The sequence below is a fragment of the Rhinolophus sinicus genome, chromosome 5 (genome assembly GCF_057876585.1).
Source record: "Rhinolophus sinicus isolate RSI-liver-muscle chromosome 5, RSI-T2T, whole genome shotgun sequence".
Lineage (NCBI taxonomy): Eukaryota > Metazoa > Chordata > Mammalia > Chiroptera > Rhinolophidae > Rhinolophus > Rhinolophus sinicus.
The window spans coordinates 76,072,350-76,089,258 of NC_142505.1; the positions used below are offsets into that span (position 1 = coordinate 76,072,350).

The following is a 16,909-nucleotide window of genomic DNA, read 5'->3' on the forward strand; positions in this document are numbered from 1 at the left end:
AGGGCTTTTCCTGCAGAGAGTAGCATCAGATATAACTCTGGAAGGGAGAGAAAATGCTGCAGGGGGTGGGAGAAGACAGAAATCAGGTGTCCACTACAAACCCTGCGTGGTGGGATCCTGCCTCCTCCAGCCTATCCCACACTATTCATGCCATGTCACACAGAGACCCAAGTTCCAGCCTCCAGCCCTAGAGCAGTAGCCTCCTAACTTGTTTAAACATTAACACCCTTGTCTGTTTCCACACAGATGCAAGAGATTTTTTAAAGAGAATAAGTCGGATAATATCCCTCCTTTGCTTTAAACTTTCAGTGACTTCCTATTACTAGAAAAAAAAATGCACAGTCCTCTCTGTGGCCTGCACGAGGCTTCCCTTCCCTTCCGGGCCTCATCTCCTGCCCACCACCTACAGTGCTCCTGCCATCCTGCCTTCCTGCTATTCATCAACCACACCAAGTTCATTCCCGCTTCAGGACTTTCACACTTGCTAATCCTTTTTTGTGCAGCTCTCTCTTCCCCCAGACTTTCACATAGCTGGCTCCTTTTCATCATTTTGCTCCCAAATGTCACCTTCTCAGCGAAGACTTCCTTGACATATGAGGCCCCTTCTCCCCAGCACCTCCGTAATCTCTATCACATCAGCCCTCGCTCTAGCACTGTTTGAAAAGGACTTTGCTTATCCCCTGACGTCCTCCACCATGATTTAAGCACCTTGAGGGCATGGCCTTGCCTGTCATCTTCACTACTAAGCCTTAGTGCCTGGTACACTGCCTGGCCCATAGAGGTGCTCAATCAATATTTTTTGAAAGAATACATGTTCAGTGAACTCTATTCAGTAGGTTTGATTGTCATTTCCAATTTATAGAAAGGGAAACTGAGGCCTAGAAAGGTTAATTAACTTGCTTCAAGTATAGGTGCTAGCGGAAAAACTTGAATCCAGGCAGCCTGACATGCTTATGCTTTGATTTTGGGTTATTTTACCTCTACCTTTGTCTGTTCTTTTCCTGGTGAGCACTTAGCACAGTTTATAGTGGTTTTGTTGTCTGACCCCTCTATTGGGTGTAATGCTGCGAGAGCAGCGCTGTGTCCTGCTCCCTGATACGTTGTCAGTGCTTAGAATAAACAGTGCCTGGCACGTTGTAGGTGCTCAGTGAGTGCTGGCGGGGTAAATGGATAAACAACCAAGTGAACAGACAATGGAGGGCTGCATGTGGAGGAATGGGGTGGCAGACTTTCCCAGGCCCCCACTGGAGTCCAATGCCCAGAGCCCAGCAGTGCCTGGGCAAAGGGATCTGCTAAGAAGTTGCCTCTTGCTGTTGCAGAAGGCATTTTTTGAGGCAGATAACGGTGGCCTTGTTTGCCCTTACAGCAAGAGCCACCTGCTCCATGAATTTTCAAACTTGGGAACATTCCTCGACTAAGAGCCTGGATTTGGCCTTGGCTCCTGACCACAGCCGAGAGTCCAGCCTATCCACTGGGGTGAGACCCAGGGTTCTGGGCGGATCTGTGTGAACAGCCTCGCTTCCACTTATCACATTATGTCAGCACCTTTTTCAGCTTCTGAGAAACAGGAAGAACCACGATGTGTGGTGGGGTTTGAAAAGATGATAAAAGACCTGATCATATTTCTTTGGTTTGGGCACGGAGGGCTGGGGTTCCTGTTTGCTCTGACTCTAACTCGTCACCTTTCCCTTAGGCCAGAATTCTGGAGGCTGAGAACTGTGTGGAAAATATGCTTTAGGGGGAAAAAATGGCAAGGGGATAAGAGCTTTTAAAATTATTATTATGAAACATACACATACAAAAGAAAATACAACTTACATGTACAGTTTAAAACATAATAAAATAAAACCTACGTGTCCACCACTCCATCCCCGTAAAGGTGTCTCTTCCATCGCATCTCAGTCCCTCCCCACCAGAGGTAACCACTCTCTTGATTTTTGTGGTTAATAATTTCTTTGCTAGTCTATATAGTTCGATCACATATGTAAATATCTTCAAATTAGATACGATTTTATTTTGCCTAATTTTGACCTTTTTATAAATCATATTAGATATGTTTAAGACTTGCTTTTACTGCTCAACAAAATGCTTTCAGACTCATCCATGTTGACCAATACAATTGTATATTCATTTGCTCTACCGTATTTACTTTACTATAATCCAGAGAATGAATAAACCACAATTTGTTTGTCTCTTTTCTAGTGATAGATATTTAGGGTTTTTTTTTTCCTTTTCCAGTTTTAGCTATTAAAAACAATAATGCAAAAATGACGTTAGGTAAATACTGAGGAAATCTGAATAAGATATAGACTTTAGTTAATAATAATGTATCAGTATTAGTTCATTAATGTGACAAATGTACCATTCTAATGTGAGGTGTTAATAATAGAAGAAATTGGGTGTGGAGTACATAACAACTTCCTATACTGTCTTCACCATTTTTCTGTAAATCTAAAATTATTCTAAAAGAAGTTTGTTTTTAAAAACCCAATACTATTAGGAACATACTTGCTTATATCTCCTGATGTACATGTGTAAGAATTTCTTTAGAATATACACCAGAAATTCTGGCTCACAGAATACACGCATCGTCAGTTTTACTAGGCACTGCATTTCAAAAGTACCAATTTACTGTCCCGCACACAACGTGTAAGAATTCCTTTAACTTCACATCCTCGGCAAGACATGTAATAGCTGACTTTTTAATTTTTGCCAGTCAGGTGGGTGGGAAATGTTATCTCACTGTGGTTTAATTTTGCATTTCCCTGACTACTAACAAGGGTGAACATCTCTTTGTAAGTTTATTGGCCATCTGTGTTTCCTGTTCTAAGAAATGCTTATTCATGTCATTTACCTTAAAAAACTTTTTTTTGTAGTGGGTTATTTATCTTTTTCCTATTGATTGAGAGGACTTTGTTACACATTCTGGAAACTACTCATTTGTCATTTATAGTGACACAAATATTTGTTGTAGCTTGTGGCTTGTCTTTTCATTCTCCTTATAGTAAATTTGAGGAATGTTGAATATATTGATCTTTTACTCAATGATCTGTGCTTTAGGGGTTTTATTTATGAAATCCTTCCACTTGTACCGAAGAGCTCCTGTTTGTTACTTCAGATCCACTCTTGACCTTTCTTTACCCCCTCTGTGTCCTGGGAGGCAGACCTGTCTGAACTACATTCATGACTTTTTGCTCATGGGCTCCGCATTGGGTTTGGCCATGAGGAGTACTGACAGGCAATCAAAGGTAAGTCAAGTCAGGGTACTTGTCCTCCCAGCTCTGTCCTTGCAAGGTTGCTGCACGCTGGCTGTGTCCCTTGACTGAAGGTTCCAGCTTTTACCAGTGGCCCTCTCTGCATGGCCCTCTGTATCTCTGAATTTTAGTAACTATTCCTGGGCCTGTTACCACTCCTATTATTCCCAGAGTGCTGCATTTACCCTCATGGTTTTCCCCACACCCTATTCTCACTTTTATAATGGTCCCTTTATTACAGAAATTCTCCTTAAGTTACCCCATAGGAGTGTTCCAGCTTGGATATGCCCACCCCAAGGTCATATTTTCTTTTTCTTTTTTAATTAGTTTTTATTGGTCGATCTCTACCCAAAGATTTCTCAACCTTGGCAGTACTGGCTTTTTAAATGGGATAATTCTTTGTTGGGAGCATTGTCCTGTGTGTTGTTTAGTAGTATCCCTGGCCTCTACCCATGAGATGATGGTAGCATCCCCTCCCTCCTCTTCAGTTGTGACAACCAAAAATTGCCAAATATTCCCTGGGGGTGGGGGGAAATCACCCTCTGTTGAAAACCATTGCTCTACCCCATGTCAATACCACACTGACCTAATTATTAAAGCCTGATAGCCAGTGGCACAAGTTCTCCCACTTTGATCTCCTTCTTTAGAATTGTATTGGCCTTTCTTGGACCCTCATTCTTCCATGTACATTTTAGAATCAGCTTAGTAAGCACCATGAAAAGAAAAAAGACGTTGGGATTTTGATAGGAGCTACATTGAATTTATAGATCAGTTTCTAAATTACAGAATCACGTTTTCGTTTCCATGGACATAGTAGGTCTCTGCATTTGTTAAGGTCCTCTTTAATGTCTTTCAATAAAGTTTAACATTTCTTCCCATTATTTTCTTAGATTTATTCTTTGATACCTTGTTTTTTGTAAGTCATAAATATCTTCTTTAAAATTACATTTCTATTTATTGGTGATGTGTAACAATGTAACTGATTTTGTATATTGATCCAGCAACTTGCTAAACTCTTATTCCTTTTAATCATTTAATTGACTCTACGTTCTTTTGAGTTTTATTTTTGTCATATTATATCATCTGCATATGTACATATGCGTTATACATACATATGAATTTTATTTCTCCCATTACAGTCCTCATATTAATTAGTTCTATTTATTTTATTTTATTTTTTTAAAGATTTTATTGGGGAAGGGGAACAGCACTTTATTGGGGAACAGTGTGTACTTCCAGGTCTTTTTTTTCCAAGTCAAGTTGTCCTTTCAATCTTAGTTGTGGAGGGTGCCATTCAGCTTCAAGTTGTTGTCCTTTCAGTCTTAGTTGTGGAAGGCGCAGCTCAGCTCCAGGTCCAGTTGCCATTGCTAGTTGTAGGAGGCGCAGCCCACCATCCCTTGCGGGAGTCGAACGGCAACCTTGTGGTTGAGAGCCCATGTTCCAACCAACTGAGCCATCCAGGAGGCAGCTCAGCTCAAGGTGCCGTGTTCAATCTTAGTTGCAGGGGGCACTGCCCACCATCCCTTGCGGGACTCGAGGAGTTGAACTGGCAACCTTGTGATTGAGAGCCCACTGGCCCATGTGGGAATCGAGCCGGCAGCCTTCGGAGTTAGGAGCACGGAGCTCTAACCGCCTGAGCCACCGGGCCGGCCCCTAATTAGTTCTATTTATAATCTTATTGCAAAGCCAGGACCTTTTTAATGGAAATACAGTTAATAGTATCCAAGGCTATCACTAGCCCATAGAAAGACTTTGTACAAATTGGAAAAAGAAGCCTCTTCTCCAGACATTTTACTTCTCTCTGGTGGGAAAATGTCATAATACATATTGAAATTTACAATGTCTCTGACGTATATGATGCTCCCTGGGATTGTGCAGTGTACACACAGTGGTCCTGCAGGTGTTCTTGCTTTGTCCTGCTTTTAAAGGGATGCTCTTTACATGTCACACCATTGAGCACAGCATTTGCTGTGAGCTTATCAGATTAAAGAAGTTCCCTTCTGTTTTGACTTTGCTAAAAGTATAATTATAATAAATAGATATGAAATTACAATAATGCTTTTTGTGCATCGATGTAATGAGATTTATCTCTTTAATTGATTAGTGTGGTAAATTACATTAAGAAATATTCTAGGAGCCGGCCCCATGGCTCAGGCGGTTAGAGCTCCATGCTCCTAACGCTGCCGAAGGCTGCCGGTTCGATTCCCACGTGGGCCAGTGGGCTCAACCACAAGGTTGCCAGTTGGACTCCTCGACTCCCGCAAGGGTTGCTGGGCTCCACCCGCCACAACTAAGATTGAACACGACACCTTGAGCTGAGCAGCTGCTCAGCTCCCGGATGGCTCAGTTGGTTGGAGCACATCCTCTCAACCATAAGGTTGCCAGTTCGACTCCCGCAAGGGATAGTGGGCTGCGTCCACTGCAACTAAGAATGGCAACTAAGAACGGCAACTGGACCTGGAGCTGAGCTGCGCCCTCCACAACTAAGATTGAAAGGACAACAACTTGACTTGGAAGAAGTCCTGGAAATACACACTGTTCCCCAATAAACTCCTGTTTCTCTTTCCCAATAAAATCTTTTTAAAAAAATTCTAATGTTGAATCTTGAATATCTGGAATTACTTGACTTCGTTACTTATGTAATATCCTTTCATACATCCTGGTTTTGGATTGATAACATGTGATTTACAATTTCTGTGTCCATGTTCATGAGTGAATATAAGATCATAAATTTCTTACATTATCCCCCTCTGATTTTACTATAATATATGTTAGCTTCACAAAATAAGCTGGGAAATATTCTATTTTGTTTGTTTTCTATAAGAGATTATGTATGTTTGGAATTACCAGTGACTTGAAAGTTTGGGAGGACTCACCTATAAAACTGTCTGGCCTTTGTGCATTCTTTGTGAGAATATTTTTTAACAATAAATTCCATTTCTTTAATGGTTCTAAAACCCTTGAGATTTTCTGTCTTCTCACATCAGTTTTTGCCATTTTTATTTGTATTGGTCACTATTGTGTGCCTTCTCAGATTTCCTCCACTTTCTGCTTTCTCTCTCTTGGTTAGTACCCCATCCATCCCAAGTCACCCTTCACTTCTGGACACAGATGAAATGCCACACTGTGTGGAATGGGGTCCAGCTTTTTAGGTGGCTGCCAATGACCAGGTGATGCAGTTTGGAAGTTCAGGGAAGTAAGCGCCTATGGACCAATAGGATATGGGAGAGAAAAGGGAGGCTGGCATATAAGTTCCCCTCTCCTTTGACCTTTCTCTGCACTGTTATACTCGTGAGGTATACTTTTTCCTTTCAATACTTCTGGAGAAAGTCCATGTAACAAACCAACATACCTGCTGAGAGACTTGCCATGCTTCTTCATGCCTCTGTGAAGTATGGCTACGTCACATTGATGTATCACATCAGATTGCCACACATCTTTCTTACCTCACTTCCCTTTTTTCCTCAACCTCATCAATCTAGGCTTATAACTCCCAAATAAAGGGTCAGCACTTTAGTCCTTGCCTCAGGCTCTGCTTTCTGAGGAGACCTGGGCTATGACAATTGGTATCAGATGTAACAAACCATTGGAATGAAATTTTGTAGTTGGATCGCTCACATCTCTAAAAATAATAGGAACCTATTGCTGAGAATGAGTAGGTTGGCGATAACTTCTGGCATTCAGTGGCTTATCCATTTCTTAAGCTTTTAGCTCTATTATATCAGATGAAGGGCCGATGGAGAACAAGGCAAGGGGAGATGAAGTGCTTGGGATGTATGAGAACCATATTAATTACAAGGATTGCAGAGTACAGTGACTCTTCTGACAGCACTGGCGATCCCACCAAAAGAGAATGACAGGCTTAGGGCAATCTAATTCCAATTTAAGCTGTGCTCTGAATGCTAGAAGACTTCTGTGGTAACTTGAAAAGAGACCCACATCTCCTGCAGCCACAAGGCATACTGAGCTGAAAACTGGGCTCAGGGTCTTATCACGTGCAGGTCTTTGTATAGCTTCAAAGGAGAATAGTTGTGTACCTTGGGCTCTCATCTCTGTCCAAGTTGTAGCCCTTATGGGAAAAGGGTGGGACCACGAGACCAGGGATACGTAGGAACATTGGAGTGTAGAAACCTGAGACTCTTGAAACTGCAAATTCTTCCGAGACCTCCTTGACTGTCAGAAGCAGTGCTTTCCTCTTGCCAGAGGAGAGTATCTTCTTGCTTGGAGACAGACTAATTCTTTCTCTTCAAAGATGTGCTTATATAATATAATACAATATAATACCGGGTCTTATATCAATTTTTGCTCCAAAAGACGCATTAGAGGGGCAGACTGGTTGTTTGGAGCATGAACTCTGGGCAGCGGGGCTGCCGGTTGGATTCCCACGTAGGCCAGCAAGGTGCACCCTCCGCAACTAGAATGAAGTCAATGAGCTGCCGCTCAGCTTCTGGGTGGCCAGATGGCTCAGTTGGTTGGAGTGTGGGCTCTCCACCACAACGTTTCCTGTTCGACTCTCCCAGGGGGTGGTGGGCTGCGCCCCCTGCAACTAACAACGGCGACTGGAACTGGAGCTGAGCAGCGCCATCCACAGCTAAGATCGAAAGGACAACAACTTGACTTGGAAAAAGTCCTGGAAGTACACACTGTTCCCCAATAAAGTCCTGTTCCCCTTAGAAAAAAAAAGACTCATTGTAGTTGATTGTCTGACTAGGTCTTATTTTCAGGGAAGCACGGTTGGTAGTTACAAAACAGTCATAGGGATGTAAGTACAGCATAGGGAATAGAGTCAACAATGTTGCAACAACTATGTATAGTGCCAGGTGGGTAGGAGACTAATCAGAGGGATACTGCATAAATTATGTTAATGTCTAACCACTATGTTGTGCACCTGAAACTAATATAAAATAATATTGAATGTCAACTGTAACTGAAAAAAATAAATAATTAAAATTTAAAAGGACAGGAATAGGAAACAAAAACAAGAAATAAGAAGCAAACAGGAAGGAACAAGTCCCTTCTTCTTCCAGCCTCCTAGTCTAGCACCCCCTATTGACAGATCCTAAAAGAGCACTCCCTAGCAAAAGTTTCCATAATACAGTTCCAGCAGAGTATAGCAGGTGGGTTTGATTGGAGGGTTTCAAGATGGCGGCCTAGGAAGACACTGAACTCGCCTCCTCCCACCCACAACAAATTCACAGCTGCACGTGGAATAATCTTCCTCTGAAAAGGACCTGAGGACTAGAGGAACAGAGCCTCCACAATAAGACAAAAGAGATGCCCAAGAAGGGTAGGAAAGGCAGAGACACGGCCTGGCCCAGGACCCCACCCGAGAAGCACTGACCCACAAGCTGGAGGGATCCAAAAAAAAGGAAAGAAAGAAAGTGGTTTTAAAGGACAATAGCTTCACAACTGACATATAATCCTCGCAGCGAACAACAGGGCCTACGGGAGCCCACTCGTAGGGACTGTCAGAATCCTGGGCAGAATGGATTCTGAAGAATATAGAGTCCCGTAGGGTTGAATTCACTGATATGGGGGCGAGTCCCTATGAACTTGGGATTTAATGTTTGGGCAAGAACACCTAGAGCTGATCCTAATGGTTTGTTGGAATGACTCTTTGAAATCTGACCCTGAGGATGGCCTACAGAATATGAAATGGAGATGCCAGAACTTCCTTTCCATTATGTTGAAGAAGAGAGTAGATAGCTTGGGGGACCGGGGAAAACTAAATGGATTTATTGTATGTGGTCTGAGAAGCCACAATCTGACTATGTTCCCTGGGGGGCACAGAGAACACTCCTTTCTCTAACGCAGTGACAGATACACTAGTGAGGAGACAGAGTCATCATTACAAAGCTTAGCCGTAGGTGTTCTCTGTAAGGTGGGTTGAAGGTCGGGGATGCTGCTGTTGACATGGGCTCCCTAATATCAGTGGGCAAGATGGGAACCCTAGAACGGCAGAGGCTAGACTGGGAGCACTTTATCCTTGGCGGCCATGGGATACAATAACTACAATGAGCAGCAAGGTTCTAGTGGCAATTAGGGTGCCTTGATCTTTGACCCTCAGGGGTAGGTAGTGGTGCTAGATACGTTAAAGCGTTCCTCGAGGCAAGAGGCGGATAATCAATAACATGCTGTTCAATGTATATGTAGTCACACAGAATCAAGAGTTTGTGGGTAGAGGCGTGACATCAGTCACCACAGTGGAAAATCAGGCCCTTCACCCATTTCCCAGATCTAAGGCAGTTCATAAATCCAGTGTCCATTCATTAAACAGGAGGACCATACAACCCCACTGCATGGGCATGTAGTAAACTTTCTTCAGTTCTTTACTGAAGAGACCTAGAGCAATCATCAGAATAACCGTGCACTGGTAACGGAAATCCTCAGGCTTTCAAAGATGGATACATATGAGGTCTGAGCTGTCACTGATACGTGGAAAACCTAAATGCCACCTGGTTAGAATGAAATTTATATCGAATAAGTGATAAATGGAGCTATGACATGAATCTTTTATATACCTTGTGATTGTTTTTCTAGTTCTTTACTGTATATATAGGATAAACATACCTACTAGCACCTGAGAGAAACTTCATATAAGTTCTCTGATCTATAAAGTAAGGGTCAAGGAGAAGGCCTTGAAACTATCCCATCTCTGATCAAGATAGTAAATCCAATGCAATGCTGTATTCCTGGGTGATTGCCACCATGAAAGGCTTGAACACGAAAGAGTGGTGGCCCCTCTCACACTCCCATTCAATTTACTTCTCTGGCCTCTGCAAAAATTTCAATTCAGGCTATGGCAGACTAACTTGTACAGACTAGCTCTAGCTAAGAACAATTAGGAAAGCTTTTAAAAATCAAATAGTTTTAAAAATCTGCTTGAAAGAATCAGAGCGCTAACATGGCAGTGAAGACTTAAGAGACTAAGTTCTTAGAAGGAAAGCTTAGAAGTGAGTCTGACAGTTGGCATAGCTTCTTGCCTTGAGGCATTTACTGATCCGAAAGCTGCAGTCTAGAGGTTGAGAAGCTGAGCAGTGGAGAAGTTGAGAGAAAAGCTGTGGCTGAGGGACTGTGGATGAAGCAGAGTTTGGGGCTGTATCATGGGTATGAAGGAACAAAAATTGGGGTACAGGGCCACCAACTAGGAGGGGTTTCTGTAAATACTTCCAGGCTTTCCGTTGGGACCTCTGAAGAGTTATACTCTAAGAGTAAGAACCAACTTAGAATAAACCAGTCTTTTAAAACCAAAACCCAGCTTTCCGTCAGCTGTAACTCAGACTAAATTAAGATGATCTGTTCTTACCCTAATTACTTGCTAAAAGTAAAGTAAATCATTTCTGGAGGACGATAACATTATCCTGTATAAAACAGTAAATGTATAATTCCTTCTTGCATTCCTTCTGAGACAGTGTTTCTTCTTCCACAAGTACAACCTATTAATGTCCTTTTAGTGAGAACTTATTGGTAATAAGGTTTCTAAGTTTTTATTCATCTTAAAATGTTTTTAGCTGATTAAAAAATGGGCAGAAGACATGGACACCTCACCAAAGAAGATATACCGATGGCAAATAAGCATATGAAAAGATGCTCCACATCATATGTCATTATGGAATTGCAAATTAAAACGAGCACCGCTACACACCCATCAGAGTGGCCGAAATCCAAACCATTGACATCACCAAATGCTCACAAGGATGTGAGGCAACAGGAATGCTCATCCATTTCTGGTGGGGATGCAAAATGGGGCAGCCACTGTGGAAGACAGTTTGGAAGTTTCTTGTAAAAACCCAACATATGCTTACCATATGACCTAACAATTCATGTTCCTTGGTATTTATGCAAATAAGTTGATAACTTATATCCACACAGAAACCTGCTCATGGATGTTTATAGCACCTTTATTCATAATTGTCCAAACTTGGAAGCAACCGAAATGTCCTTCAGTAGGTAAATGGACAAATAAATTGTGATACATCCAGACTGTGGGGACAGAGCCCCAGAAAGTAGTTTACAGGCTCTCGGCCTCACGTGGAAGGGTGCTGCCTCGGGTGGTGAATGGCCATCGGCTGTGGCTGATTGGCCGTCGGCTGTGGCCGGTTAGCCGATTGGCTGCTGGTATAACTGCTGCGGCTAGGAAGGATTGCCGAGGATTGCCGAGGAGCCGAGCAGAGCCGAGCAGAGCCGAAGAGAGCAGAAGAGGAGGGCCGAGGAGAGCGGAAGAGGAGAGCCGAGAGAGAGGAGCAGAGGAGAGAGTGGAGAAGAGTCGTCAGTCGGTCGGTTGGCGGAAAAGCGGACGGCAGGTCGGCGTCCGGTGGGCCCAGCCTCCACTGAGACCATAGTGGTATGACTCCCCTACCTATGGCTCCGTGGGTGTTCCTTTTCGGCCTCACCATATCCTGCGTTCTTGTGTGGGGAGCAGGAGCAGAGACCCCGCAGGCCGCCCCGCCTGAAAGATGGCGCCGCGAGAAGGCCTCCGCGCACACAAATGGCGCAGCGAGCAGGGTCTCCCGCACAACACAGACAATGGAATATTATTCAATGCTAAAAAGAAATGCGTTATCAAGCCATGAAAAGACATGGAGGAACCTTAAATGCATATTACAAAGTGGAAAAGCCAATCTGAAAAGGCTACATTACTGTATGATTCCAATGATATGATGTTTGGAAAAGGCAAAACTATGGAGATAGTGAAAACATTAGTGGTTTCCAGAGGTTAGCGGGGAGGGAGAGATGAAAAGGTGGAGCACAGAGGATTTTTAGGGCAGTGAAACTATTCTACATGTATATGACACTCTAATGGCAGATACATGTCATTATACCTTTTCTAAAACCCATAGAATGAACGAGTGAACCGTAATGTAAACTGTGAGCCTTGGGTGATGATGACATGTTGATGTAGGTTCATGGATTGTAGCAAATGTAGCAAATGTACTGTGCAGGGTATTGGTAGTAGGGGAGGCTGTGCATGTGTGGTTTAGAGGATGTCTAGGAACTCTGCACTTCCTTCCCAGTTAATATTTTCCACATAGAACATTTCTGCGTAGAATATATGCATCTTTCAACACAATGCCTTTCTACCGATATTTATATAGGAAAAAATTATATTTATATTGCCCCAAACTCGATACATTTTTTAAAAATAAAGTGATGGGAGGGAGCTCAACAGAGAAAGTTTTTCAGTTCACTCCACATATAAATGGTAGCATATCCAAGTTCACAGATGACAATTGGAAAGGCTCTGAATGTCAGCTAAGGGGACATGTACCCTGTTACACAGACAAAGCAGCTGAATTAATGGTTTAGTGATCAGGGAGTACTGTTTTACAGATTATACAACCTTATTTTACTAGTTGATTAAATAAATAAATAGAAAAAATTAATTCAAAATATTTTATAACCCAACGTGTTAGCTTGTTGCTTATATACAGTTATTTTACTGTGTTTTATGTTTTGGAAAATTGGTTGAGGCTTTTCCATTGAGTAGTAATGGACTACAAATTTAAAATAATGGGAATAAGGCTCCTGGTTAGCATTTTCTTGCAAACAATGTTAAGTGAGAGATGCCTGGGGCAGAGGTATGACCTGTGAAGGAACTTGGACCTGAGATAGCAGTAAGCCTAGTAGTGACCTATGGCCCACGAGTGTATTTTATCAGCAGCCATGACTTACAGGCATGGGGAGAGCCTGAAGTGAGAAGCTGGTCGTGGCTGAGTCTAGGTGTCACGTGGGGAGTCATGCAGGGTCTCAGGTCCCGTTCCCCACATAAGAACGCAGGATATGGTGAGGCCAAAAAGGAACACCCACGGAGCCATATGTAGGGGAGTCACCCCACTATATTCTCGCTGGCTGCTGGGTTGGAGACACAGGAAGCAGGAGCCACACTGTGGGGACAGAGCCCCAGAGAGTAGTTTATAGGCTCTCGGCCTCACGTGGAAAGGTGCTGGCTCGGGTGGTGGATGGCCGTCGCTGTGGCTGATTGGCCGTCGGCTGTGGCCGGTTAGCCGATTGTCTGCTGGTATAACTGCTGTGGCTACCGAGGAGAGCCGAGGACTGCCGAGGACTGCCGAGGACTGCCGAGGATTGCCGCGGAGCTGAGGAGAGCGGAGGAGAGCGGAAGAGAATAGAGGAACAGAGCCGAGGAGAGCGGAAGAGAGGAGAGGAACAGAGTGGGGGAGAGTGGAGGAGAGTCGTCAGTCGGTTGGCGGAAAGGCGGACGGCAGGTCTCGCGTCTGGTGGGCCCAGCCTCCAGTGAGACCATAGTGGTATGACTCCCCTACCTGTGGCTCCATGGGTGTTCCTTTTTGGCCTCACCATATCCTGCGTTCTTGTGTGGGGAGCGGGAGCAGAGACCCCGCAGGCTGCCCCGCCCGACAAATGGCGCAGCGAGCAGGGTCTCCTGCACGACACACACTGTCTGCAACCCGCCGTGCTAACTGCAATCCGCTCTTGCTAGCTCAGCCACCATCTTCTTGCTAGCCCCCATTTGCTGCTAGCGTAGCCACAGCAGTTATATTAGTGGCCAATGGCTCACTGGTTACAGCTGATGGCCATCCAATCACAGTTGATGGCCATTTACTACCTGAGCCAGCACCTTTCCACGTGAGGCCGAAAGCCTGGAAACTGCACTCCTGGGTCTGTCCCCACACTCCACCCCTACAGGGTCTTGCCTCACAATTTACTCGACAAGCATCTTCCACAAGGGGCCCTGTGCGTGGAACCTGGAGGTGAATGCAATATCCTGGACACAGCCAAGCTCTCTGGGCACAGCCAGGGTTTCTCAGGGCACCACCAGTCCTTCTGGGCACAGCCAGACTTCCTGGGCTTCTTAGGGTACCACCAGTCTCCCCAGGCACAACCAGGGCTCTCAGGGCACTGCCACTCTCTCTGGGGACAGCCAGACTTCCTGGACTCAGCCAGGGCTCTCAGGGCAATGCCACTCTCTCTGGGCACAGCCAGACTTCCTGGACTCAGCCAGGGCTGTGAGCCTCACAATCTGTACCCCCTCCGCAGGGCGAGAGCTCCAAGTCCTCCCCAACCTGGGGGTGAGGGCCTCAGCAAGCCAAATTCTTCTCATAGGCTGGGATGAGACCTAGTTACAGATTCCTACACGTTTCTCTTCCCAGAGGGAGCCTTGAAACTCATTTTAATTCTATCGCCAGTCCTGGAAGGCCCATTCATTCATTCATGCATTCATTCATTCACCACCTACCATTTAACCTGCACCATCCTATGTTTTTGATATACTCTAGAGGAAACCAGTCTCAGCCCCTGCCCATGTCCCTGCTGCCCACATCCCCACTCAGGCCTGCTGGGTCAGTTCCACTGGTCGTATGCCTAGCAATCTTGTGACTTCTGCCATCAGGGAGATGGCAGAGCTCAGCCGGCACACATACAGACCCTCCCTCCAAACTCAGCCTGTTCTCACACAGACTGTGCTCACTTCAAGTGTTAGATAAATGTCAGCAACAAATTGAACCGGAGTTTTCGATTTTTGTTTTATTGGAACATAGCCTAACATGAAATAAATATTAATTTTCCAAGTTCTTAACCATTTCATAAATAATATTAAGTTAACAGACATCTTACAGAATGCTATGTTAAATAAGATAAAAGTTTACATCTACTTTGCCTGGAGAAAACTGGAGGAAAAATTTTCAGTGATTCTGCTATCTGAAATGTATCACAAATATTTTATTTTTAGGCTTTCTGCCCCTATGAGGTAGTAAAGTAGCAGTACGCCTGAAATAATTGCTACTTTGCCTCCGGTGATTAATTACACTGAACGTGAAGGCTCTACCCTTGGTTAGCTCTCACTCTCATTGCAACAAAACAGCCTTCTCCTCTTCCAAAATCGTTGGCTACAATGAGCCAGTTTAGTCTAAACTTTCAGTTTTCCACTCAGTGTATATTACACCAAGAAATACTTGCAGGTAGTCCAGGAATTTTTTTACTCTCCGACGTTCCCCTCCACACTTTTTCTGTGAAAAAGAACAGACAATAAGTATTGTAGGGAACTGTCAATTCCTATAAAAAACAGGCACAGCCAGACAAATACATGGGAGTTTCCACTACATGTTTTTAACTTACTTTTTGGCGGTCTATGTGTTCTTTTATTAAAGACAAGTTTTGGAATAGTTTTTCCACGGCATCCCCTTGTGCAGTTTGATTCTTCAGTGTGTCTATCCCCTGAAAAACTTCTTCAATGCATAGTTGGTGCTAAATGAGGAAGATTTAAATAATATAAGTAATCAAATCCAGGTATTAAAATTTGGTCTGAAAAGTTAGACTCTTGTTTTGTGGTATTTACATAAGTTCCCTTCTCCAAAGAGTTTTTTATTTGTTCTTTTTCTAGGTGGCAAATCAACTCCTATTGAGATATAATTTCCCAAAGTAGATGAGGTTTATATAATTCCTGAGAAATTTTACAAGTTACATAAATTAGGTACTTACGTAAAAATAAAATGTTTAGGATGTCTAATGTAACTGCATTACTGATTGACCTCATATCAGTTTCTTTTTATAGTTCTAGCTGGAATTTAATACTATTTAGACTAATGAAATCATATATTTTACATTTTAATATGACTATGACATACTCCACATGTATACATTTCTATTATACGTCATGGTCATTTAAATACGTGGAAATGACTATTAATATAGGGCATTTGTTGTATATTTTAAGGTCTACTGACCATGATTCTAAAAATATAATTCTAAGTTGCTAATACTTTCAAAAATACTCTACAGTAAGGAAAGCAGTAGTCAGAGCTGAAAGGAGACTAGGAGGCACCTCTCACCCAGTGTGTGGAATTTTCAGGAAAGAATGCCTGACACAGGCTCTTTGAGATGGGAAACTGATAATATCCCCAAACGGCCTTATCCACTTGTTTAATGGATTCTACTTGTAAAGTCATTCCTAATATTTATAAGTACATACATTCACATCCACACACTCACAAAAAAAATACAGAACGTTAAAGAGTTCCAATGATAACTAACGCTTTATAGCTTAAAATATGCAATTTACTTATTCATGCAATAATTTTATCGAATCATAATTCAACTTACATTTTTATGTTCAGGAGTAGGAATCATCAGGTTCTGAAAAGGAAAGGACATACATTCATTTTTAAAGCACTCTAGTATTCATACCTTTTAATAAAATGATTGTAACATGGTTATCAATTATCTATTACTAACTCTTACAATTTCATTATTAGTAAAAGCTCTTTAACAATTAACCACCATGAATGACTACCGATGACTGTAGGACTCAAAAAAGAAAATTACCCCATCGCCTAGCAGCCAAGTCCGATGAGTGGAGAGCAGTGTCAAGGTCTCTGCCACCAGTCTATTCATAGGACTTTCTACAGCAATGGCACAAACGTAGGCAGCTCCAAGAGCTAGAAAACTCAGAAGCATTCTCATGGCTCTGATAGGTTCAGCCTTTGCCTTGGGCAGAGAAAATGCATTGTACTAGCTTATGTCCCCAACCAATTTATTCTCTCTCTCTGAGGAAATGAATAATTTTCAACAATCAGATAGAGAATGTCTAATAATGGCATGTTGTGAAACTAAATGTTTCCAATGCCTAGTATCTTAAAAAAATAATTTTACTTTTATCTTTTAATAATAAAAATCCCTATTTT

The 16,909-nt window shown here is 43.0% G+C and overlaps 1 protein-coding gene across 1 annotated transcript; it reads right to left on the reverse strand.

Annotated features, from left to right (window-relative positions):
- Window positions 1-14,864: 14,864 nt before the first annotated feature.
- On the reverse strand, window positions 14,865-16,688 carry IL5 (interleukin 5). Its single transcript, XM_019756016.3, has 4 exons — window positions 16,551-16,688; window positions 16,329-16,361; window positions 15,345-15,473; window positions 14,865-15,235 (listed from the first exon to the last, which is right to left on the reverse strand). Exons 1-4 carry the CDS (start codon window positions 16,686-16,688, stop codon window positions 15,131-15,133), a joined length of 405 nt encoding a protein of 134 aa, XP_019611575.2. The 3' UTR covers window positions 14,865-15,130.
- Between the last annotated feature and the right edge of the window lie 221 nt (window positions 16,689-16,909).

Bases quoted from the DNA above. Each gene is read 5' to 3' on its own strand.
- IL5 (XM_019756016.3), bottom strand. From the start codon at position 16,688: ATGAGAATGCTTCTGAGTTTTCTAGCTCTTGGAGCTGCCTACGTTTGT. The intron at 15,474-16,328 runs GTAAGTTGAATT...TTCCTCATTTAG, and splicing joins CTACTCCTGAACATAAAAAT to CACCAACTATGCATTGAAGA. The intron at 15,236-15,344 runs GTAAGTTAAAAA...TCTTTTTCACAG, and splicing joins AACACATAGACCGCCAAAAA to AAAAAGTGTGGAGGGGAACG.